Source organism: Panicum virgatum, chromosome 9N, assembly GCF_016808335.1.
Source record: "Panicum virgatum strain AP13 chromosome 9N, P.virgatum_v5, whole genome shotgun sequence".
Taxonomy (NCBI): domain Eukaryota; kingdom Viridiplantae; phylum Streptophyta; class Magnoliopsida; order Poales; family Poaceae; genus Panicum; species Panicum virgatum.
The window spans coordinates 45,370,232-45,394,414 of NC_053153.1; the positions used below are offsets into that span (position 1 = coordinate 45,370,232).

Here is a 24,183-nt window from a genome sequence, read left to right on the forward strand (position 1 = left end):
AATTCGTGTCCTATTGGTTCATCCCGATTTTTTTTTCTTTTTTTGCTATTTTTGGGTCTTTTTCGTGCGATTTTCGATTCGTGAATTATACTTCTTCTTTTTTAAAGAGAGATCTCTGCTTATATTGAAAGCAATAAAGTGTTTAAGGTACAAACATGGAACTGGGGTTACCAGTTTACCACAGCATAGGAACTAAGCAAACGAAAGACTATAAAGGCTATAAATTTAAATTTCCATGGCATCCGTAGCTAGCTCACTAGTAGGTTTGAAGTTCTCCAGGCAGTGCAGTATGGACTCGCACCCTCTCCCAACTATCTCCCAGTCTTCCTCCTTCAAGAGCTTCTTCCAATTCTGCAAGAACGATACACCAATGTATATGGTATCAGCTGGACTAGAAGGGAATTTCTTTTCAATTGCCATCTTGTTTTGCATCCCCCAGATTGCCCACGCCACATCTGCGAACATAAACCGGGCCAGCTTCCGAGACAAAGTGATCAAGATGTCACGCAAACGGCTTTAGACAAAGCGAGCGAGAGAGCACTGGAAGAAGATGTGATCTACGGTTTCTTGTTTCGCGCACAGGACACACCTTTCACTCCCTTTCTAGCCTCGCCGTTTCAGGACCGTTGTCGCTTGGATTTTACCATGGTACTTCTGCCAAATGAAGATCTTGATCTTTAAAGGTATCTTACATCCCCAAATGGTATATGTATCTCGGCTTCTCACCCCCCCCCCCTAATTAGAGACAAGTCGATACAAGGATTTGGTAGTGAACATGTTTGAACTGTCCAACGCCCAGAAAACTTCATCAGAGCGCCCCCCCCCCCCCCCACCCCCGGACACATCTAACCTGTGTAGTTTCTGCACAAGAACCTCCCATTGTTGCCTCTCCCCCTCGGTCAAGCTTTTTCTAAAGTTGATTCCCCACCCTTCTTCAGAGAGGGCTTGTTCCATCGTGGTATCAGGGGCATCTAGGCCCCTAATTTGTGTTTTGGTAATTAAGGACAAAATTTATGGACTAACATTTCATTTGAGATGATGAGTATAGGTTAGTCCATGAATGAATGAGTATTTATTGATGTCGTGGAACGTTTTGGAGATGATAATCAAGGGATGAGCTCAAGGCAAAGGTATACAATAGGGCTTTTCTATTTTTGCTGATCAAATGGTGATTAGTGGATGAAAATGACTAGATTAATAGAATAAATAGATGTTCTATCAAGAGGGGTTCTTGTACCTTTGCTTGACTATTATCTAGTGCCATTTTGCTCAAACATCCTTGTTGCATGCATGAGGGCTAACAACGTTTCGAGAAAATGGAAACTTGGTTTCAAAAGTTGAGCTGACTGCTTGGCGCGGACAGTCCGGCCCAGACGGGCGGACAGTCCGCCACTCTGTGGATAACTTGTCTAGAGACAAGTTTGTCTCTGGTGGACTAAAAGTTTGTAGGGCGAACAGTCTGTCCCTACTGGGCGGACGGTCTGTCGTCTATGGTAAAATGTGTCCAGAGAGGTTTGCACTCATTTTGGATCAAAATGCCAGGGGCGGACGATCCGACCCAGTGGCGGACGGTCTGCCCCACTAACTTGAGATCTTTATAGAGGCATGTGTGGCTCTATGTGCACTGATGGATTGAACGGCGGACGGTCCGCCCCTGGGGTACGGACGGTCCGTCGGTCACTTGAGAAAAATGTCTAGAGACGATTTCGTCTCTGGTGGTCAGAATCTTTGTACTGCGGACGGTCCTCCCCTATGGCGCAGATGGTCCGCCAGGGTTCCAACAGTCATCTCTGACATGCAATCATTGCACTCTGACTCACTGGTTTTCGAACAGCGGACGGTCCGGTTTTTGAACTGCGGACGATCCGTGAAAGCTCTATCTTCACGAGTTTAGAGTGTAACGGCTAGATTTCGAGGGGAGGCCTATATATATCCCATGCCCGACCATGAGAGGGCTCTTTTGGCCACTTTGAAAGCTTCCTTGACACATTTGAGCTGGTCTTCCCCCCTCTCTCTCACTCTTTGGTTAGGGATTGCATTCTTGTGAGTGTGAGTGCTTCCTAGTGCGTTGCATCAAGAGTTTGATATTTGTGGCACTAGGGAATCTTCAAGCAAGCGTCATCGACTTGTTACTCTTGGAGTTGCCTCTCCCTAGATGGCTTTGGAGAAGGTGATTTCGTGGAGCCCTCCAAGGAGATTGTTGAGGTGCACCGAAGTTGGTTGTGAGAGGTTCATGTGCTCACCTCACCCGAGCGGTGAAGAACAACTCTAATGGAATCGTGGTTTGGAGAGGTTCATTGTTTCAAACCGGCTCAAGATCAAAAGGTTTCTTGATAGAAGAGTGGTTGACTCTTTGGATCCACCTCAACGAGGATTAGGGGTGACCGTCAAGTCATCGACACCACGGGAAAAATTTCTTGTGTCAATCTTGGTTACTTCTCTTCGTTTATTACAATTTACTTGAGCTCTTTACTTTACTAGAACTTGAATTATGCTTTGTCATCCTAGGTTGCAAACCAAACTAGAGATAGTTGTAACTTGACATAGGAGCTTTCTTGTGTTACTAATTGAATTTCTCTAGTGTTTATGATTTTAGTTTTAAACCGCCTATTCACCCACCTCTAGTCGGGGTTCTTGATCCTACAAGTGGTATCAAAGCTAAGTACTCCCTAATCAAGGATTTAATCATCTCAGAGTAGGAACAATGACTAGTGAAAATAGAATTCATGCTTGGAAGCCACCATTCTTTGATGGTAATAATTATGATTATTGGAAGACGAGGATGTCGGTTCATCTCAAGGCCTTAAGTAGAAAAATATGGAGAATTGTGGAAGATGGATATGTCAATCTAGATGAGAAAAACTTCCGCTTAAGATGAAGAAAATGAACTACTCAATGATCAAGCTCTTGATGTGAGTCAGTTCAATCGGGTCAAAAATCTTAAGGTTGCAAACGAAATATGGAAGAAGCTCATGAAAATTCATGAGGGCACATCAAGTGCAAAAAAATCAAAATTATATGTGCTAAAAGAAAAGTTTAGTGAATTTGTCATGAAAAAGAAAGAAAGTGTGGCCGAGATGGATCTCAGGACCAAAGAACTCTCCTCGATGGCGGAACTCATCGCCCCCCCAACCTGAGTGGCCCTCCTCTAAAACATGTCCCCATCGTTAGGCTTTGATTTCCCACATCTCTGTAGCTTGTGCCTCAGATCCTCTACAAGCAGATCGTCCTCCTCCTTCCAGTCCTTGCGTTCTGCAGGCCTTCTCTTTCAAGTTTGCTGCGGCAGATCTCCCCTCTAAGCCATCTTGAAGTTTCTCACAATGCTCATGAAGGAACAACGCAGTGGTGATGGTGCTGGAAGTCTTTTCACGTACTCTTCTCGTTGTCCAACCAAAACGGCGTATCTCACTTGGTTTAGCGGGTACCTCTCCCTTTTCAGAGCACTTTCCTTGGAAATTCACAGCCATTCTGGGCTCAACAGCCTCCAGGAGTGGTTGTAGATATCAGAATGATTCAGCCCATCTGCCTGGGATGGCCCAACAGGTAAAATCCCCTTTCCGCCGACTCTGCCACCTTCATCAACCTTCGGATCCTTACCAGTTGCTACTCCCAACCCTGGGATCCGAGCAATCGAGTAATCCAAACTCTCACTGACCTCCGCTAGACGAGGAAAATCAGCATCACGATCAGAATTAACCCCTGATTCCCTGATTCCATTTGCAAGCTCACATCGACAGGTTGATCCACATCTCTCTGCGGAGCATGAAAAAGATGGTGCTTCAAATCGAGAGCCAACCATTCCCGATCCAACCTGCGACTCCATGACGAAGGTGGAGGGGCTCCGCTCCCCTCATGGCGCTCCGCACCTTTGCCCTTTCCAGAGAATTTCGATTCCCGAGTTATACTCACTCTTTTCGCAAATTTCCTTTTAGATCTGTTAATCCTTTAGGTTGCGTCTATGGCCGAAGTTTCATCTCGATCCATCAAGGCCCTATTTAGATCTTTACCCGTAAATCCCGTAAACGTAAAAAAAACATCACATCGAATGTTTTGACACATGCATAAAATACTAAATGGAGTCTATTTACAAAATTTTTTGCCTGGATGGACTATAAATCGCGAGATGAATCTAATGAGCCTACTTAATCCATGATTTGCAACAGTAATGCTACCGTAACTATCCGCTAATTATATATTAATCATGAATTAATTAGCATCATTAGATTCGTCTCGCGATTTACAACCCATCAATGCAAAAAGTTTTATAAATAGACTTCATTTATTACTTTAAATTAACAAGATTTCTTTACAAAATTTTTACATGTAAACAACTAAACAAGCCCTAAATTTTGAGGGAGATCTTTTGAATCGAAGTTTCGGATCTTTGGTGTTCTTCCCCCATTTCCTCTTGGTTCTTTTGACTGAGCTGAGCAGGTGCTTCGCGTGGGGGGCGGGCTCGCAGCGGCACAAGCAGCGCGGGGCGCAGCTTCTGGCGGGGCGCACGGGCTCCTGCCCGTTCGTCGGTGGCAGTCACCGGCGGTAGTGCTCGGGGCGCTTGAGCCAGGCGCAGCTCAGGCGGAGGCGCCTAGTTGGCTGAGCTCGACGCGACCGCGCGGAGGTGCAGCGACCCACGCAGGGCGCCAACACAAGGAGCATCCCAGCTTGCGGCCGACGCGGCCCACGGCGGCCACGGGGCCGGCTGCTGCGCTTGCGGGGAGCAGGCGCCAGCAGCAGGGCCCCCGCGGCCCAAGGCCAGCAGCGGCGCTTGGCTTTCAGCAGCTTGCTGCGGTTCACTGGCACACGTGCAGCCCAGCTACGAGAGCAGCAGGTGATCGATCAGGCAGGAGGCGGCCTACCCGCAGGTAATTGCAACTTCTGTTCTGACTTCAAGAATTTGTTTTGGTGCAGGACAGCAACAACAAGCAAGACAAGCAGCACGTGGAGATTTCTCAAGGCTCGGTTTGCATTTTATTTTGCATAGGCTATTAAGCCCCTGTTTAGTTCCCACCCCATAAACCTCGTAAACACAAAAAAAAGTCAAATCGAATATTTCGACACATGCATGGAGTATTAAATGAAGTCTATTTATAAAACTTTTTGCATGGATGGCTGTAAATCGCGAGACGAATCTAATGAGCCTACTTAATCCATAATTTATAACAGTGATGCTACATTAACCATTCGCTAATTATTGATTAATCATGGATTAATTAGCATTATTAGATTCGTCTCGCGATTTACAACCCATCTGTGCAAAAAGTTTTATAAATAAACTTCATTTAGTACTTCAAATTAGTAAGATTCCATCGCAAAAAAAAATTTGCGTTCGAACTAAACACGGCCTAATTTTTTGCTCTCATATTTAGACTAGTTTATTAGCACTTGTTGCTCGCCGATTTGCTTATATTCATTGTTCAATCATTTTTTTCAGAATATGGAAAAAAGTTTTGGCATTGATTATTCACATGCGAATGACTACAGCCGAAAGAGAGTTGCAAGAGTTTTTAAACTCTAAACCTGAAATAAGAAATTTCACAAATACAAAAAAGAACGCTATAAACAAAGACAGAAAATTAGAAGACTAGATTTCAATCTTATATGATTCATACGTCACTGTAAAACAACTTTCTTGTGCCCTGCTCGTGCTCTTTCTCGTTGACATGTTCCTACGTGCTAGGGACGAGGATGGGACTCGACAGGTATAAACGACAGTGTTCCTTATGATTTATGAAGAGGTCCAAATTTGAACACACGGTTGTTCATGTTAGTTTTCCCATTTGGCAAGCCTCAAGCACCAACTGCAATTACTGCAGAGAATGCTTGTCTGAAACATATCCATCCACCCTCCACCCATCAATCCCTCAATTGGTTGGCACAAAATATATCAGATCCCGTGCAAGAAGCTCACAGCTAGGAAAACGGGCAAGGCGGCGGAAAACCTCTGCGTGCCGAGTGAAGCAGACCACGCCGTGTGGCTCGAAACAACCTTTTTTTTTTGTCCGACCTCCCTTGCATACATGGCGCCCGATCGAAAAACAAAGTGGAACGGCGTAGGTCATCGGAGCATGGTGACATGAGAGCTGACGGTATGCAACCTGGTCGGGGCGCGTTATTCCATCTTTCCTCTTCAATCTTTATCCGGAGTTCACACCACCAACTGCGCGAAGATTGGCTTTCCTTCGCATCCAAGCATGCAGAGTTCTCCGGCAAGAATTATCTACGAAGAGTGGGTTGATTTTTTTTTTTAAAAAAACAAAGGCAACAGCTTTTATCAATGACCTCAAGGTAGTAGGTTTAAAAATGCTTCTCCGTATGAATAAGAGATCCAGGCGTACGTGTTCATCTGCTTGCGAAGGAGGGAATATCAACCTGTCCAAACAATCAAAAGCAACAGCTGGTAGCCATCAACGAATCAACTGCTCAACTAGCTGTGAAAAGTCACAGCAAAGAGCCAAAGAATAGTCCCCACAAGAAATAATAATCCCTTTTGTAGCGGAGCGAGTTGAGTAGTCGTCGTCATTTCCTCCTCTTCTCTATAAAACTTCACCATCACATGGATCTAGCATCCATCTCAATTAAGCATCACACGCCATCGGCACAAAAACAAATGGAGCTCATGTGGCTTCTCCTCGCTGCTCTCCTCCTCCCTCTCTCCTTCCTGCTGCTCTCCTCGCGCGCCAAGAACGGCGGAAAGGCGGCCAGCCACCGCCTGCCGCCGGGGCCGGCCGTCGTGCCGGTGCTCGGCAACCTGCTGTGGCTGAGGCACCATGGCATCGACATCCTGCGCACCATGCGCCGCCTCCACGCGCGCCACGGCCCGCTGCTCACGCTCCGCATGGGCTCCCGCCTCGAGGTCACCGTCTCCGACCGCGGCCTCGCGCACGCCGCGCTCGTCGAGCGCGGCGCCGCGCTGGCCGACCGCCCCGGGTTCGCGTCGAGGGACCTCATGGGGCTCAACGCCGCCACCATCTCCACCTCCAGCTACGGCCCGCTGTGGCGCCTGTTCCGGCGAAACTTCGTGGCCGAGGTCGCGCACCCGGCGCGGCTCCGGCTGTTCGCGCCGGCGCGGGCGGCGGTGCTTGCCGAGCTCACCGACAAGCTGCGGCTCAGGGAGGAGGAAGGGGGCGGCGACCAAGGCACCATCGTGGGAACGTTCCAGTACGCCATGTTCCGCCTCCTCGTGGCCATGTGCTTCGGGGAGCAGCTCGGCGAGCGCGCCGTGCGCGACATCGCCGCCGCGCAGCGCGACCTGCTTCTCTACTCCTCCACCAAGGTCAGGGTCTTCGCCTTCCTGCCAGCAGTCACGACGCGCCTCTTCCGCGGCCGCCTGCGGGCCATGTTCGCCATGCGCCAACGGCTCAAGGACATGTACATGCCGCTGATCGACGCGCGCAGGGAGCGCAAGAAGCAGCTCGGACTCGGAGCCGTGCCGCCTCAGCCGCAGGACGACGAGACAACGACGACGCTGCCGCACTCTTACGTCGACACGCTTCTGGACATCCGGCTGCCCGACGACGGCGGGCGGGCGCTGACCGACGACGAGATGATTGCGCTGTGCTCGGAATTCCTCAACGGCGGCACGGACACCACGTCCACGGCGCTGCAGTGGATCATGGCTGAGCTTGTCAAGAACCCGGCCATCCAGGAGAAGCTCCACGACGAGATCAAGTCCACGATGGCCTCCACCGGCTCGGATCATATCTCCGAGGAGGACGTGCTCAGGATGCCGTACCTGAAGGCGGTGGTGCTGGAAGGCCTCCGGCGCCACCCGCCGGGGCACATGCTGCTGCCGCACGCGTCGGCGGAGGACATGGAGCTGGGCGGGTACGTCATCCCGAAGGGCACGATGGTGAACTTCTTGGTGGCGGACATGGGCATGGACGAGCGGGCGTGGGAGCGGCCGACGGAGTTCGCGCCGGAGAGGTTCATGCCGGGCGGCGACGGCGAAGGCGTCGACATCACGGGCACGCGAGAGATCAGGATGATGCCGTTCGGGGCCGGGCGGAGGATCTGCCCCGGGCTCAACGTCGCAACGCTTCACCTCGAGTACTTCGTGGCGAACCTGGTGCGTGCGTTCGAGTGGCGAAGCGCGGAGGGGGAGGAGGTGGACGTGGACGGCGAGAAGGCCGAGTTCACCATCGTCATGGCCAAGCCGCTCCAGGCGCGCATCGTGCCCAGAGGAGCTGTTTGAGACTTGGCGAGACTGTGTTGCGCGCTTGCTTGATTTAATGTAACGTGTCAGTGTACTAGTAGTACTAGATAATTGTTGCTTTGTTTTGGTGAATTAGTGGATAATGCCTTTTTGTTGCTAGTGCAATTTTCATAGATTTTGTCATCAGGATGAAAACAAAAGCCACAATCATCCGCCTTTTATATGGAACGGAGGTCGACCACTGATCTGAATCGGAGCCCAAAAAAAAGACCGTCTTTTGGATAAGAATCAATGCGAACTATATAGACACCAAGGATGTGCAAAATGATCTTTACAACTTGATCGATGCCTAACAAATTTATGACGAGGAATTGGCGAGGAAGATGATTCCAGCACTTAATTTGGGTTACATTTTCAGAAAACTGTTAGTACTAGTTTTAATTTTTTTTATTATAAAAAATGAACTACCTAATAGTTTTAAAAGCTAAACTAGATTTTTCATAACTTCCACAAAATACAAAACCATCTTTGAAACCATCCTATATCTGTAAAGTTTCAATAGTTGAACGGTGCCTAATGTCCAATTTTGTAGGTGAAAATTAAAAATATTTTTTTGTGATACTTGAAGGGTGTAAATTGGATTTTTTTTTCTAAGAAAAAAATACCTTGGAAATCGAAAATGCTTGACAGCATGCATTTTCGTTGATCAAGTTGTGCCATTCAAAAAAATTAAATAATATTATTTTAATGAAAATTTGTAGAAATAAATGTTGAAAATAAAAATTACAGACCTAGTAGCATGTTATCCCTGAGTAGACGATAGGATGCTAATCAGCTATTGTAAGGCCGACAAGTATTTATCGGGCCTTCACAGGCCGATTAGCGGCCCATCCGACAAGGGCGAGTCGGCTACTGCATTGCTGACAGGCCAGTCGGACCAATAAGGTCACCTATCAGCTAGATATATGAGATTCATAACAACTACAAAAAAAGTTCATTAAAAAATATTCAGCAATGTAGTGACCTGTAAATGTAAAATTGCAACCTACATAAAAAAAATTACTTTTGTACCCGTCGTCTATTGAAAGGTCGACTGGCTTTTAGCTAGCCCACGTTAAAATTGTGAGCACCTATAGTCAAATGGTTAGAATCAGTACCACCTCAGATTCTGGATTCGACTTCCCGTTGGAGTGAATATTCCATGATGTAACGGTGTTGTACTTTGAGTGATAAATGACGTTCATGTCGATAGTGTGGCGTCTGTGGTGACTTCATCAATCTCGAAGATTTGACAGCTCAATCTTCAAAGATGCTTATAGTGATAGAGTTTGTGCGCTTGTACATTCATATGTGTGAGTGTGCGTACGTTATGAGTGTATGAGTTGTCCTATGTAATTTTTTAAAAATAAAAATTAATATTATTTTAAAAAATCATTTTAGCCTTAAAAGATACCATGTAGGGACTGCACTTGTGTAGTTACATTTCTTACGCCATCTCTGGGCTAATTATAAGGTCTGCAAATATGACTAGTCAATATCTTGTGACGCTTACTTTCATACAATAAATTCATTTTTGAAAGTTTGGCAAGATAATTTGTTTAGCCCAGTGAAAGAGTTGCATTCTAGGTGACGTATAACTAAAATAACTGAAAAATCGCTTTCCTGTTTTCGTGCGTGTGTGTGTGGGTTGGTGGGCGAGGGGGTGATAAGCTCAGCCTCGGATGTTATCTCTTCCATGGTGCGTTAATCTTTACTATGGGATAAGAAACATTTACACAATGATACGGCACTTCGGAAGAGTATGACGGCTAACGGAAAGAAAACTCTATGCTTGGACGCCAGCTCTCTTTTTTCGACAATCCCTTGGACGGCCAGCTCTCAAGGGCTGCTCTATTGCGCCGGAGGTGCACCTTGAATTTTGTGAAATAAACTTCCCAAGGTTTGACATGTAAATACTAAACATTATTTCATAATTCAAAAAATCTATCAACTGAACATATACCATTTCATGAGACTTGCAAAGCGATTCTGACGGAGTTAAAGCTCTGTTTGGTTCCCATAAATCAGGTGACTTATTAAGTCAGATGACTAAAAACCAAGTGACTTGTAAATTGGCGTGTTTGGTTGTAGATGATTTAGAATTTTTGTGAAAAAAGTGTGGTCCCATATGAAAAAGAAGGAAAAGAGGATGACTTATAAGTTTTAAATTGGAGTGTACCAACTTATGACTTATAAGTTGGGTGACTTATAAGTTAAGGTTGTTTGGCAAAATACATTTTTTTCACTTTTTGACTTATAAGTAGGTGACTTATTTAGAACCAAACAGGGCCTAAAGTACGTTGTTTCTTGCCCAACCCGAACGGCCACAGACGCAAGTACGCAACATACATACTGCTGCTAGACCATCGGAACAAAAAAAAAAGCTTCGTTAAGACCAGGTGAATGTAAATCTGCTCAGGTTACAATAATGAATACACATCTACTTCCGTAGCTCTTCCCTCCAAACAACTAGCATCCAAATAACAGACAATTATGTACAGAGGCTGGCTTTCTCAAAACGAGTAATAACCCTCACTAAATTGTTCGAGTCAACTAACTACGCAGCCCTCGCTAATTCAGAATGTGCAAGTGCAACAGAAACATACGAGGCCTTTTATGTTTGCTGATTCGCCTTGTTTCCTGCCAGAATGAGGGAGATCTCCAGGCCACGACTAAATGCTTGGTTGAAGAGGGTACGTGACTGGAATGTTGACACAAACGGGAACCATGAGAAGAAAACGATGGGCACGAAGATGACGGCACCCATTCCTGCATCATACATCCGTGCAATCTCGCGTACAGAGTCCCAGAGCCCAAGAGTTTTTACTAACCCCTTCCATGTGATGGCCAACTGAAATGACAAGTAAAAAGTTAGCAGGGCATGTGAATACAAACTAATGTGACGACCCAAGCACATGAACTTCGAGTTTGCCAAAATTTTACTATCAACATACACCGGAATTATGGTTAACTAATTAAGTTATCTTCACAAGTACTATTAGCATATTTAGTAGAAGTATTATAGACATATTTGGTACTGAAAGAAATGGAAGCTGGAAGTAATAAATTATTCGACATCAATTATATATTATATATTTTTCAAAGTAAGACTGGAAGCTGGAAAAAAGCGGTGAAACAACTAAGACAAGTTGGTAAACAGGCTAACAGTGCGATCAATTCACTATGCAAGCATTAAAGCCTTAAAGGGCTACCCATGGCAGCAGCAGACAAGTTACCAGCCATTAATTTGATACTTGTAATATTCTACTATTGCTTTCATTAAGTAGCAGATATAAAGATGTTGTAGTACTTACACATAAAACACACCAACCAGTTGCTATAAAAGCAAGTGCACTCGCAAATAAATCAGCAATAGTGAAGCGGGTGAATACAATAAGTAGCGCAATTCCTGCAATAATTCCAAGAGCAAGGAGGCCCTGCAGAAACCGAACAAAAGTCGGCAAGGCAGTTGACTTCTTTGGAGTTGCAGTAAAAAGCTGAAACCAGAACAAAAACATAGCTTAGAGTTCATCCATATGATCTGAAAACGTGCAATATGTGAAAGACTAAATAATTAACATGATAAACCTTGAAAAGGAGAACCGTAACAAGGAGAACAATCCATGAGAAACCATAGACCTGGATAGTAACAAAGGCATTAGTATAGGAAGAAGTTGGAAAGAGAGAAACATAGTTGGTGGTAGGAACAAAAGTAAAGCATGATGTGCGTCCTGCTATACTATTATTATGTTTTTATGTTCCTTATTTTTAAACACTTAGGCTATGAATATCTACAAATCCATGACAAAGATTACAAGGGGAAAATGAAGAGAACCAATAACATTTATTTACTAAGACCAGATTATATGTTACATTCCAAATTTATCAAAATCACAAGAATATATTTTTAGGTCCAAACATTTGACATATATACCTAGGTAGTGTTTGGTTGTGGTGAATGTAACGCTAACTGATTACAACAGGTATCTGATTGCGTTGCCTACTGTTTGTTCTGGCGGCTCTAATCGAATTCTGCATTAATCGGATACGGGCTAGTAGAGAGCCGATACCACTCCAAACGCAGCGCAATCGGATAACACCGCGGAGGACATCACATCGGTCTAGAAGCAAACAAAACATGTATTCTGAGACATCCCTTGCATTCGCAGCTTATTCTGATTTCATTACCATTTGCATTTGCACTTGCCAACCAAACAGCACCTAGTTGAATTCTTTGAAGACCTGGAAGGTGAAGCTATAGGATTCCTACACTAATCGTACTAGCATACAGATACTTTCCGTGAGAATAGGTGCGCTATGCTGATTCCTACTTGCATTGAGGTGCTACCATTGATCAGTTTCATAAAAAACGCAGAAATGAGAAGTGAAAACAAAACATAGGTATGATAGATGAAATTGTTAAAAAAATGTTTAATACCAATGAAGAATCGGGTTAATAAGGGGCAATGCAATTGAAGAACATTTAAAGGATACAGTAGGGGAAGCCCTAGTGTGAGCAATTGAAGAGTTTACAGTGACAAACTACTAACTCAAAGAGCTCAACTTACTGCAAGGGATGTATTATGCGACGTAATCTTAAGCTTGTACACAATGCCATACTGAAAAATGAGAAATCTGAGGCTCAAGATTGTCTCTAGAATACGTCCTCTGAAAGTCCGGATATGACTCTGTATAAACATATTGAGATAATTTAATTAAATAGTGTTAATTGTTCAGTAAAAAGAACAAACTATCTAGGGTTTTAATAAAGGGAGAAGTCCAATTTACATCCTCAAACTATCGCAAAAGTCTGATTTTCAACCTTCATCTACAAAACCGGATAACATAGGCCATTCAACTATCGAAACCGGGCAAATTTAGCCCTTGGGGTGGTTTTGAAGGTGGTTTGTATTTTTGTAAAGAAAATAAAAATATATAATTAGATCTAAAAAATCAAAACTAATTCTTTTAAATCAGAAAAATATGAAATCAGTACCAAAATTTTACTAAAAATGTAACCTATCTATTATTGCTCCATTTAAATCTTAGTTATTCAAAAATCATAGTTATAACTACAAGCAAACAAATATTATGAATATAAAAAAATTAGATTTGCATAATTGACAAGTATTGTGCCAATAGATAGGTTATACTTTTAGAAAACTTTTAATACCCGTTTCATATTTTTGGATTTAAACTGAATTTTTTAGTTTAAAATTGAATATTTTTAATTCTCACAAATGGAAAACCACCTTCAGAACCACCTAAGGGGCTAAATTTATCCAGTTTGAACCGTTGGATGGTCTCTTTTATCCGGTTTCGTAGTTAAAGGTTAAAAATCGGACTTTTATGATAGTTCGAGGGTGTAAATCGGACTTTTCCCTATAATAAATGTATAGTACAAACACAGGTGAATCCTTGCTGACCTGCTCCTCATCCCACCAGCTTTCCCAACTATTATCACCCTTTACACCCACTCCTCCTTTATAAAGTAACCAGTTTGTCCAGTCATCGAAGTCCTCCACAGTCCTGATATTTCCAACATTGCAGAGTAAGAACAATAAGTTATCAAGCATCCATGCATCTTATGCATGCCAAAACAAAAACATGTTCTTAGAGCCTTTTTCTATAATCTAGCTTATATAAGCTCATGCTCATGTGGTCAATAAACATCCTGGTCTAAGCACGATACGACCAGGTAGCATGTGGCTTGCTTGGCTGCCACCTTGGCACGCCGGGCAGCACAGACTGCCTGATAAGCCCCATCACATCTCCAAATATAATCCTACCGCCAGCCTGCTGGAAATCATAGCCCAGCTCGTCTCCCTACTTCTCCTCCTTGGCTCAGCTGCTCCCCATCTCGACGCTCAAACTCTGCCTCTTCGACCCCGCCGCCTCTCTCACCCTCCACGCCTGCTGCCATCACCCCCCCCCCCCCCCCAACACACACCCCACCACCAGCACCGCCGGTGGCAGTGCCGCTCCCCTCCCTTCCGCCACCGGAGCTGAGGAAGGAAGGCCACCAGTTGCCGCTCAGGTCCCCTTTTTCCTTCCCGCGCATTGCCACGGCATGGCCCGGAGGCCTCCACAGGCTGCAGGCTGGCTCAGCACGCTCGGCCAGCCGTGCTTTACATGCCAGCCCGTGGGCAGGCACAGCATGGCACGGCAGCACCACCGTGCCATGGCAGGCCCAGTCAGGTCGTGCCCAGGCACATGCTGGGCAGCCCATTTGGCCATGTATAACCCCAACTTATAAAAGCCATCATACAACAATCTAGGCTCCGTTGGGTTAGTAGCTAAGCATGCACACCAAACCCTAACCCTATAATGATGCGCAGTTCTCCTGCGTATTCGAGAAAAAGAAATCTAGGCTCCCCAACTTATATAATCCTATACGCTGCCCGGGACCGACTTATTTCAGCTTATTTTAGTTTTTATTTCTTCCACACCTATAAGCTGAATTATATAATCTGGGGGTAAACAAGCAGGGCAAACCCAATGTTAATAATAGTGCATATTATTTTCCTATGCATCCAGTGAAAATATTCATCAATATGGTGTTATGTTTCTCCACGATGTGAAAAGCCAACTAAACTGTCAATTCTCTCAATCAATGGTCTGATTTGATTCCAAATACCAACTAACTTGGAGGAAAGGATTTAAAGGTAGGATTAGAATAAACATACTTCTGCCACTCAAAACCAGAGGGGTTGAATATGTAAGGCGCGAAAAGCCAAGAAAAGACAAGGATCCAGCTACTGATAGTTATCAAAATAAATGAAGATGAACCGCCCTTCGTGTAACCATACGCAATGTAAATGATGAGGAGGAGAGCAACCTCGAGCCTGCAATAAGAATGTCTTTCAGATCAATCACCAACTAGTCCAAGCAAGTACACTTTATTAGAACTGCAGTCTCAGATCCCATTAATACCTAAGAAAAACAAATATCGAGTGTTTCCAGGTTTGATTCTAAACCTAAAGCACAGAAACACATGTTTGTCCTCACTAATTTTGTTACACAGTATTTCAGATTTCATGTTCTGGATGCATCAATACACCCACTGTTTATCAATAAATTCCACCTTGTTACTCCAGTAGGCATGTAGTAATATAAGATACTACTCCCTCTGTTCAAAATTATAGGTTGTTTTGGCTTTTCTATGTACAAAGATATAACATGCATCTAGATATACACTGTCTCCATACATAGCAAAAACTATGTATGTATAAAAAAGCCAAAATAACCTATAAATTGGAATGGAGGGAGTACAAGCAATTGCACTGACATAACAAATTAGCACTATTATCTATTGTAGGAAGATGTGTTTGCGCAACCTTTTACAGTAAAGGTCAACTTCATATAAGAATTTATGACTACTTTGGAAAGTAAATAACTTACGCTTTGACAAAGTGGCTTCGAGAATAAAGCCTGTAATTTTCAGCAAACTTTATGTGGCGAACAACAAATCCTCTTCCAGTAGCACGATACTGCATAAAATAAACATTCAGCAAAAAATCTAGGAAGTGATAATTTTAACAATTAATACGACTTTTATACCTTTGCACCACCATGAAGGATCGTTCTACCAAAGTAATGTGTTCTTGTTCCAAGCGAGAAGGTAAAAAAGACTGAGCAAAACTGGAGCTGCATTGTAATAAAACTAAAAACAGCCTGCAAAAGATTCAACATTACGATGTGATAACAAATACCCAGTAAGGTCTTGTTCGGTTTGGAGGGGATTGAAGGGGGTTGGGAGGGATTAAATGTCCAACAAACCAAAATCCCCCTTAATCCCTCCCTAGCCCCTTGTGGAGGGGATTAACCGAACAAGCCCTAAAGAAGAAATATATTTTTCAAAACAAAAAACCACCTTCATCAGCCCCAACTCCAAAATGAAACCCATTATCATTGGTACTGCTGTAAAAACACCAATCTGGACCAGAAACTGAGCATTCAAAGCAGCATCTAGTGCTGTGTTCCCCAAAAACCTAGCCTGGCGAGATATTGAGTAGTCAAGTCCAGAGAGTGCCTGAAAATTACAATACCAAATCTCAGACAAATTAAAATTCAGAGAAATCCACATACAAGTGGAGAATAATACATAGAGAACTGAAAGTGCTCACCAGATAAACCCTTCCGTACAAGAAGATATACACAGTTAAAACAGTCATCTGTGCACACAAAAGAACAAATCAACGGACTCATAATTAATAAATTGAAAGTCTCAGAATCAGTTCACTATGAGCTAATTCATATTCTAGAGTTGTTCAAGGTGGATACCAAGAACAAGGTTTCCTTGCCATGAGTAGGGAAGGAAAAACAGATCTGATTTCCAATGTAAATTTCAATGCAATGTTGACAATTAATACTATCAGGAGTGGTCACTTTATCTTGTGTGACGGGTAATTAGTTCCTTTTTTCCAGGGTGCGTGTGGGGTGTGCCGGGTCTATGTATGACTCTTCTCTTCTTCTATCAATACAATGATACACAGCTCTCCTGTGTATTCAAGAAAAAAATAATACTATCCAAAATATTCAGGCTCAACAAGCTTTGTTGTTTGAGCTCAATGGCTAAAGGGAATATTGATCACTTGCTGGTCACATGTGTTTGATGGAGTTCCACCTGACTAAAAAAAACTTGGACGTGGGGGGGGGGGGGGGGGGCAACCACCCCGCACGATTTTCTGTTAAGGAGGTCCTAAGACCCGACCGAGACCCCCCCCCCCACCTCCGTGCGCGAAGCCCGGCTCCTTACCGAGCTTGGATCTGGCGATATCCATTGCTACCGGGCCGGAACCGCATCTCAGCCACGGGCCGGTGGGAAACCGTTACCTAGTGCCGGGTTGCCATCCCAAACTGGGGAGGGAGCACAGCGAAGGGGTTTTTTTCCCACAGGTGGGGTTAATCCGCCCCACTGGGGATTCGAACCCCCACCTATTGGGTGCATTGAAAGCGCTTTGACCAGCTGATCTAACACCCCTTGGCAGTTCAACCTTCCACCTGACTTGAATGGATTATATAGGGTGTGATTGGTTGCTTGGCTTAACTCAATCCTGGCTAGGAGTTAGCCATGGCCAGACTAAGCCTGGCAGCGGCAGTACCGAACCCCCTTGTTTGGTTACTACACTAAGTTTAGCCTGGCTTAGGAAGTCTATGTTTGGTTGATCGGTTAGCATAGGATATGACTACCTCTTCTTTCTCAAGGTGAGTGTAACTCCACTTCACCAGTTCTCAGAGGCGGCGCAGTGGTGGTGCTCGCGACGAGGCTCGCGGCGGCGAATGCCACTGCGCCTAGAGACAGCGTCGCCGCGGTCTCCCACCGGCCGCGCGCCCCGCAGCAGCAGCTCAGTGAGCAGGGGAGCCGCCATGGCCGGAGCCCGAGGCCGCCTTGGCCGGCATCGGGAAGGTTGAGGGCGCGGGCGTCGCCGTCCCATCGAGCAGGGGGCGGAGCTCGAGGAGTCGCTTGCCCACGCCGGATCTCGAGCAGCAGGGGAGGAGGGGCCTGGCCAAGGAGCCGGCGTGCCGGAGGAGGAGCGGCCGCCGAGATCCGCACACGCATCTGGATCCGGTCGGACGGGGCGTTGGATCTCCGCGCCGCCGCACGCACCATCGCCGGCGTGCACTCGCGACCATGGCCGCCAGGGTCGCCGAGGCAGGGAGGAGGGCCGCCGCGGCCATGGCACCTCTGCCCCGCCGCCGTCGGGAGCTGCGCGGGCCAGTCACGGTGAGTGAGCACCGACGGTGACAAAACTCAGCTGGGCCCACCAAACTAGCACAATGCAGACTGCACTAGTTGGATACGCTCAAATCGGCCGTTCCCAGCAATGCAGCCCGGAGGGGTGCTTTTGCACTACCCAAGCCTGGCTTAGAGGTCTATGCAGGGAACCAAACAATGGTCGGATGCACTGCAGAAGCCTGGCTAGAGGCAAATGCACCCATCCAATCACACCCATAATGTAATCAGAGAGGAGCTGTGTTTACGGAAAACAAAAACCTGTGCTGCATTTTTGGGGTTCTTTACACCCTTCTCTTCTTAATATATTGATACGCAGCTCTCCTGCGTGTTCGATAAAAAAAAATCTAGCCGGGTAGCTGACGACAGAGTCAAGGGAGAAATCAAGTCTCATGCTCTGCACTTAGATTAGAACGAGGTGGAGGGAGTAAATTCTATTGCTTGATGTTCCTGATATAGGGACTTCGTATATATAGGGCAATCCCTTTGCCCCTAACTTGAGCTCTCAACAACTCGAGATAAACCAAATCCCTAACAAACTGAACCTTAAACTGACCAAAGCCCTCCACCTAAAATCCTGAATTAACAAAACTCAATCTAAGATAACTACAATGCCTGGGCTGCATCCTGCATCTTCGTGGCCTTCTTGTTGAGCTGGGAGTACTTCCAGCCCCACATGACAGCAGTATGCAAGCATGCTGTGTCAATACTGTTGCAATTTCTATTAGATAGATATTGTTGTATATGACTTGTATTGAGCTTACCAAGCCATACGGCAATATATATATATATATATATATATATATATATATATATATATATATATATATATATATATATGAAAGGTCACCTCCCTTCAAGGGTGTGAGGTGTTTTGCCTCTCTCTCTTCATGGTATCACGAGTCCGGGCGCCCCTCCTGTGCCCTACTGTGCGCCTCCCCTCTCTTCCGCTGCCCTAGCCTCATTCGATCGGGATCCCCCCGTCGGCGCCTCCTCTCCTCCTCGCGTCGCCCCTGCAGGCGCGACTTCCCCTTTTCCCCCTCTGCGCCCCTGTCTAGGGCGCAGCCTTCTCTCCAGCAGATCCAATCTGCTATGGCCGGCACCATGTCTTCCAACTCCAGTGCTACTTCGGCCGCCCCAGCCGCCGATCTCGCTGGCCCCCTCATCGCCAACCCCTACGCCACCGTCTCCATCAAGTCCCATGTTCCCATAATGCTTGAGCTGCAGCGATCCAACTACAGCAAGTGGTCCTCCTTCTGTGCCATGTGCGACAAGTTCGGCTTGATGCGGGCATGTGGCACATCGATGGCACCGCTCCCACCGACCCACTCCGGCCGCCATGGGAACAAAATTACTGCTGCGTCTGCAGTCGGATCTACAGCTCCATCTCCGAGGTTGTCCTCGACTTCACCATGGGCGGGGATGATCAGACCGCCCGCGATCTGTGGGTGGCCATCTCCAACCACTTCCAGTCCAACAAGGCGCCGCGGGCGATCTTCCTGAGTCACACCTTCCACACCATGACCCAGGGCGATCTCTCCATCTCTGACTATGGTCAAGAGATGAAGAAGGATGCTGATGCCATACGGGATGTTGGTGAACCTGTCTCGGAGTCCACCATGGTTCTCAACCTTCTCTGTGGGCTCAACCCTCGCTTCATCAACACTGCAGACTACATCGCTGGCATGAAACTCGACTTCGCTGGCGCCCTCGATCAGCTCGCCATCAAGGAACTGCGCCTCGCCAACGCTGACAAAGTGGCGGCGTCCACTGCCCTTATTGCCAGCAGCACCTCCTCCTGCAGTTCCTCTACCTGCCGCCCGAGCACCTCCACTACGGTGCCCCTGCAGCAGCCCAGCAATTCATGCATTGTTGTATATGACTAGTATTGAGCTTACTTGTACTCCAACCATACGGCAATATATATATATGAAAGGTCACCCTGCCCCCACCCCCCCCCCCCTTCAAGGGTGTGAGGTGTTTTGCCTATCTCTCTTCAATTTCTAGATATATGGGCACTCAGGTGACCACATGCTGTATTGCAACTTAAGGTGCCACGGAAAGAACCCAGTAAACACTTGAGATGCTACAGAAAAAATCCAGCATCCATAAAATAAAACCATGTGCAGAGGCAGCAAGGGAGGGAAGGAGGTGGGAAGTACCATTGTGCAGACATAATAACCAACAGTGGTGAAAAAGAAGGTTAGCATCCTGAAGAAGTCAAATAACTGCCCCAGCCGATACACATCTCGGCTGAGAACTTGCTCGCCATTGCCTCCAGCTACTTTCCCCTCAAAAAGTGCAATTTGGTTCAATCCAACATCGCGACCTTTCCCAACCTGAAAAGAAGAATTTGTCTTCCCTTATAAACTTATGGGAATAATAAATATGGAGGTAATGGCATATGCACTCATTGCAAATGCAAGCATGTGTGCCCTTGAAAGAATCTAGAATGTCATCAATATAAATGTTAGCCTGTGCGCTTGCAACTTTGTGTGGACATGGTCATGACATGTGCACTATATACTAAGCATTAATTAATTCTGATGTCTAAATTTCACCTGTCTTCTGTATTGTAATGCACATATTAATATTTTCAAGTCTTCTTAATATATTGATGCGCAGTCCTCCTGCGTGTTCGAAAAAAAATTCAAGTGCAAAAGTACGCAAGTGCGCATGTCCTGTTGATTCAAATATCTGCGAATATTTAAGGGTTAACAAGGGAACTTAAATTTTAACCTGTATATATTCATGGTGTGTGATGTTCCCTTGGCGAAGAGTCGAATTGAATCCTGCAGAATAGTTCATGCTTAGAGAACTTTGAAGAGTTCAGGTATCCAGTATGAAAACAGAAGCGATATGATGTCATAGAAATAACAAAAACAGAGATGATATTACAGAATCCACATCCCTTACATAAGTATACATATTCTCCCAGAACTATAATAAGCCACTATTGAAGTATAAGTGAATTGCCCACCTCTCCCCATCAGCTTAATCTTTTGGGTTGAATTGGTTAGTGCATGCAACCCAATAGCCACACATATATAAACAATGTTAATTGTGTGATCATAACATCTGGCTATTTTAGGAACAGAATATGTCCAGAACATTTGAATAACAGTCCAATTTTAGTGACAGAAAACTCTTACACACATGAAGCTGAAATATAGTCACAATTCCTTTTCTTAAGGACTTAAATCTGGTCCAAGCATCAAATGCAACCAAACACGACTGCCAACATGTCAAACTCATGATGAAACTTAAACGTAAAGAATAAAAAATACCCACCAGCATATATATCTTCGCTTATATTAATCACTCGGGATGCCTTGCTAATGCCACCTCGGGTTATGTGAAATATTCGATCAAAAACATCAGGATGTCCATAGTGCATTCTAACCCTGGAGAAAGATAATGTCACCAGTAAGTTTCTCCAGTTTGAAATCATTGTCACAGATCCCATAATGAGAAGAGAATGCAGTAAGAAAGAACAGCCAAACAATATTTCCAATAGCAAGTTATGATATGGTTGGCAGCATTAACTCACTTGAGGTAAGCAAGAACTCGTTGCCCCAAAGTAACAAAACTGGTTTCTTGTTTGGACATAAATGACGCTAGGGAAGAGACACTATCAAAAATGAAATAGAACAGGTCAATACAGAAACATTTAATAAGTAAATATCGATAGCTGGTAAACGAGTAAGATTAGCTAAGTAATTACCTCCCCGTGAAAACATGCTCCCTCACACCTAAAATTGTGGGATTCCTTATGCCATGATTTCCATGATCATTACGAAATTCTTCAAGCAAATTTCTCATTTTCATTGCCTCCTCCAGGTAGTTATCCTACATGGGATCTTCTATCAGTCTTACACAGGGTATCTGAAACTCTGTAATGTTATTCTAAAAAATAATTTATACTATCTATTAGGAAATGTATAACCAGGGATTATTCCTTCCTTGTGTACTCCTTCCACATACCAGCCCATTGGCTATATATATAGTACACAGCCCCCCCTCCCCCCCCATTATGGGTGAGAGGTGTCCTCCTAAATCCCTCTACACTATCTTATATGTATATCGAGAAGAGTTAGTGTCCAGCTCAACCTCATCCAAGTGCTCGCACAAAACCTGAGTGCAGACCATAGTGGAGATGGGTGTATCATTTTTTTTCTCCTTATGTGACAGTCTAGTGATCCTCACAACCCTTTGAATCTAATCTGTGCACATCTCATGGAGAGGCTCAGGTTACGAGACATCGTATTATAACTTAATAAAGATGTTGCTCTAGAATCCCACATTAAAGACAAGCAAGTTAAAAGAATATACTATCTATCCTTCATTATTGGAAATTACGGAAAATTTTACCAAGTATGAACAGAATTTAACACAATCCACCTGTCATGGATAACTAAAGCATCTATACCATGAATGGAATGCTTAAAAACAGCACAACCAAATGACCAATCCAAAAGTAATAAAATTTTCAAATTGACATTCTATTCCCAATAACAATTAGTACAGAATAATCTATGCAAATGCTAGTAAACAGATTCAGCAAGGAGTGTCTATCAATGAAAACATAAGGTTACCATTAGCAGTAAAATGGAAAAAGGTAAACCTGGTTCATATCGATCGTCTGTATTGCATCTCCCCTAGTGAAGATTATAGCATGGTTCTGGTTCTCGGGTTTCCCCTCACCAAGCTTGGGGTTCCCAGGCAGTTTAATCGAGTATATTTCCTATTTGTGTAACAGGATGCAGGATAAAGCATAAGATGTTAAGTAGAAGAAACAAATGCATTATGTCTAACAAGATTGCAGCAAATAAAATTATGCTTCCCATTGTGATTTAGTTGTCCTGAAATAGTAAATATGACAAAATCAGTAGCATATGGATAGTAGTAAATGTACACATTGACCTAATGTCAACATAAGCTTATGCAACCATTCAAACTATTGAACAAACTCTTTCTTTTTCTCGAACATGAACATCCTCTTTCTGAAAGGGTAGGTTTTACAAATTTTGAGTAAAGCATACGTAGAACTAGATTCCATATAATACATGAACTTTATTTAGTGAATTGAGAAGTTTTTGACCTACAACAATGCACCAGCATGTTGATGTCTCGCAGCATGGTTTTTGCAAAGTAATGATAGCAAAGTAGGTATACAACAGTGAGTTGAGGCCAGGGAACAAATGCCAGTGGTAACCTCACAGCTACCATTTGTAACCAGTTGTACTGGCCTAACAAACTACGAGGAGATGATGTGTAAAAAGAACATGATAAAAACATGAAGTGCAAAAGATAGGAAAAATAAACGGTAACCATTGTGACAGACGGAACTGTTAAAGTTTAGCAATCCAGTTTCAAAATCCTTTGTTGGGGCTAAAGTATTTGTAGGTACTAACAGAAGTGGAAATTGGTTCGGTATTTTGTTGAAAGTTTCAAGACCTATGATTTATTTTAACGATTTATTCAGGATAAAACCATGAGAAAGTGGTGGTACCAGCTCATTCAAGAGGAAGAAATTGTTGCCAGACCAAGGAACATAGGGGGACCTTTTTTTGGTAAGGAGTCACATGGTATCTGGCATTCATGATGAAGGGAAAAAGAATGGTAGAGGATACAATTATAATTTGATACATGACTGACCACTCGGCCAAGAAAACACAAGCTAAATAAATTTGTCAGCTATCTATATTTTTCGGGAGCCAACTGTGGTAAGCTGGCAATCTAAATCGGACTGATATGATGGAAATGGTGGATGGGTAGGCTCATAATGATTCTAAAGTGAGAAGATGAATGCACCACATAACCAGATTCAAGAAAATAGACTGACTTGATCTTTGCCGTGAACATCAGCCTTTACAAGCTTGGAATAATACTCTTTTGTAGCATGTCCATCACTTGACACACTGTCCTCTTCATATATGAAAGCGACCCGAAGAGCCTCATTTCTACAAATTATAACAAAACTTGGTCAGTATCATTAAGTTTGAGTGTTTGACAGCTGTAGGGCCTGTTTGGAACACAGGACTTTCACAGAAAGCAGATCAATTTCCACACAAAGCGCGTAAAATTCACATACTTGCAAGCAGGACGTTCTAGGTGTTCAGCAAAAATCAAGATCAGAGACATTTTTGGACATGAAAATACTCAGAAAAAATGTAAAAAAAAAAGATCATGTAGATCAACTACTGCCTCAAGACCCTTTTCTAAGGCATAATAGTATTTTTCAATCTGGGCGATA

At 44.4% G+C, this 24,183-nt stretch overlaps 2 protein-coding genes across 4 annotated transcripts in view; one reads left to right on the forward strand and one right to left on the reverse strand.

Moving 5' to 3' along the window:
* The first annotated feature begins 6,563 nt into the window (after nucleotides 1-6,563).
* Nucleotides 6,564-8,403, forward strand: LOC120689711 (cytochrome P450 89A2-like). Its single transcript, XM_039972095.1, has one exon. The coding sequence runs from the start codon at nucleotides 6,608-6,610 to the stop codon at nucleotides 8,189-8,191; it is 1,584 nt and encodes a 527-aa protein (XP_039828029.1). The 5' UTR covers nucleotides 6,564-6,607; the 3' UTR covers nucleotides 8,192-8,403.
* A 2,156-nt stretch (nucleotides 8,404-10,559) lies between these two features.
* Nucleotides 10,560-24,183, reverse strand: part of LOC120689710 (callose synthase 10-like) — a 32,976-nt gene continuing 19,352 nt past the window's right edge. For 2 of the 3 annotated variants that reach the window (XM_039972092.1, XM_039972094.1), the window contains 17 exons: nucleotides 23,773-23,890; nucleotides 22,552-22,671; nucleotides 21,652-21,776; nucleotides 21,478-21,558; nucleotides 21,219-21,331; nucleotides 20,667-20,719; nucleotides 20,090-20,266; nucleotides 16,318-16,365; nucleotides 16,065-16,223; nucleotides 15,752-15,865; nucleotides 15,593-15,681; nucleotides 14,878-15,036; nucleotides 13,618-13,720; nucleotides 12,760-12,879; nucleotides 11,780-11,830; nucleotides 11,506-11,688; nucleotides 10,560-11,042 (listed from right to left, as the gene is read on the reverse strand). In XM_039972092.1, coding sequence (XP_039828026.1) covers nucleotides 10,806-11,042; nucleotides 11,506-11,688; nucleotides 11,780-11,830; nucleotides 12,760-12,879; nucleotides 13,618-13,720; nucleotides 14,878-15,036; nucleotides 15,593-15,681; nucleotides 15,752-15,865; nucleotides 16,065-16,223; nucleotides 16,318-16,365; nucleotides 20,090-20,266; nucleotides 20,667-20,719; nucleotides 21,219-21,331; nucleotides 21,478-21,558; nucleotides 21,652-21,776; nucleotides 22,552-22,671; nucleotides 23,773-23,890 — 2,050 coding nt within the window. In that variant the 3' untranslated portion in view covers nucleotides 10,560-10,805. The remainder of the gene's footprint in view (nucleotides 11,043-11,505; nucleotides 11,689-11,779; nucleotides 11,831-12,759; nucleotides 12,880-13,617; nucleotides 13,721-14,877; nucleotides 15,037-15,592; nucleotides 15,682-15,751; nucleotides 15,866-16,064; nucleotides 16,224-16,317; nucleotides 16,366-20,089; nucleotides 20,267-20,666; nucleotides 20,720-21,218; nucleotides 21,332-21,477; nucleotides 21,559-21,651; nucleotides 21,777-22,551; nucleotides 22,672-23,772; nucleotides 23,891-24,183) is intronic. The other variant, XM_039972093.1, reaches the window with a different exon arrangement.

Excerpts from the sequence above, each read along its gene's own strand:
- LOC120689711 (XM_039972095.1), top strand. The coding sequence starts at position 6,608 with ATGGAGCTCATGTGGCTTCTCCTCGCTGCTCTCCTCCTCCCTCTCTCC.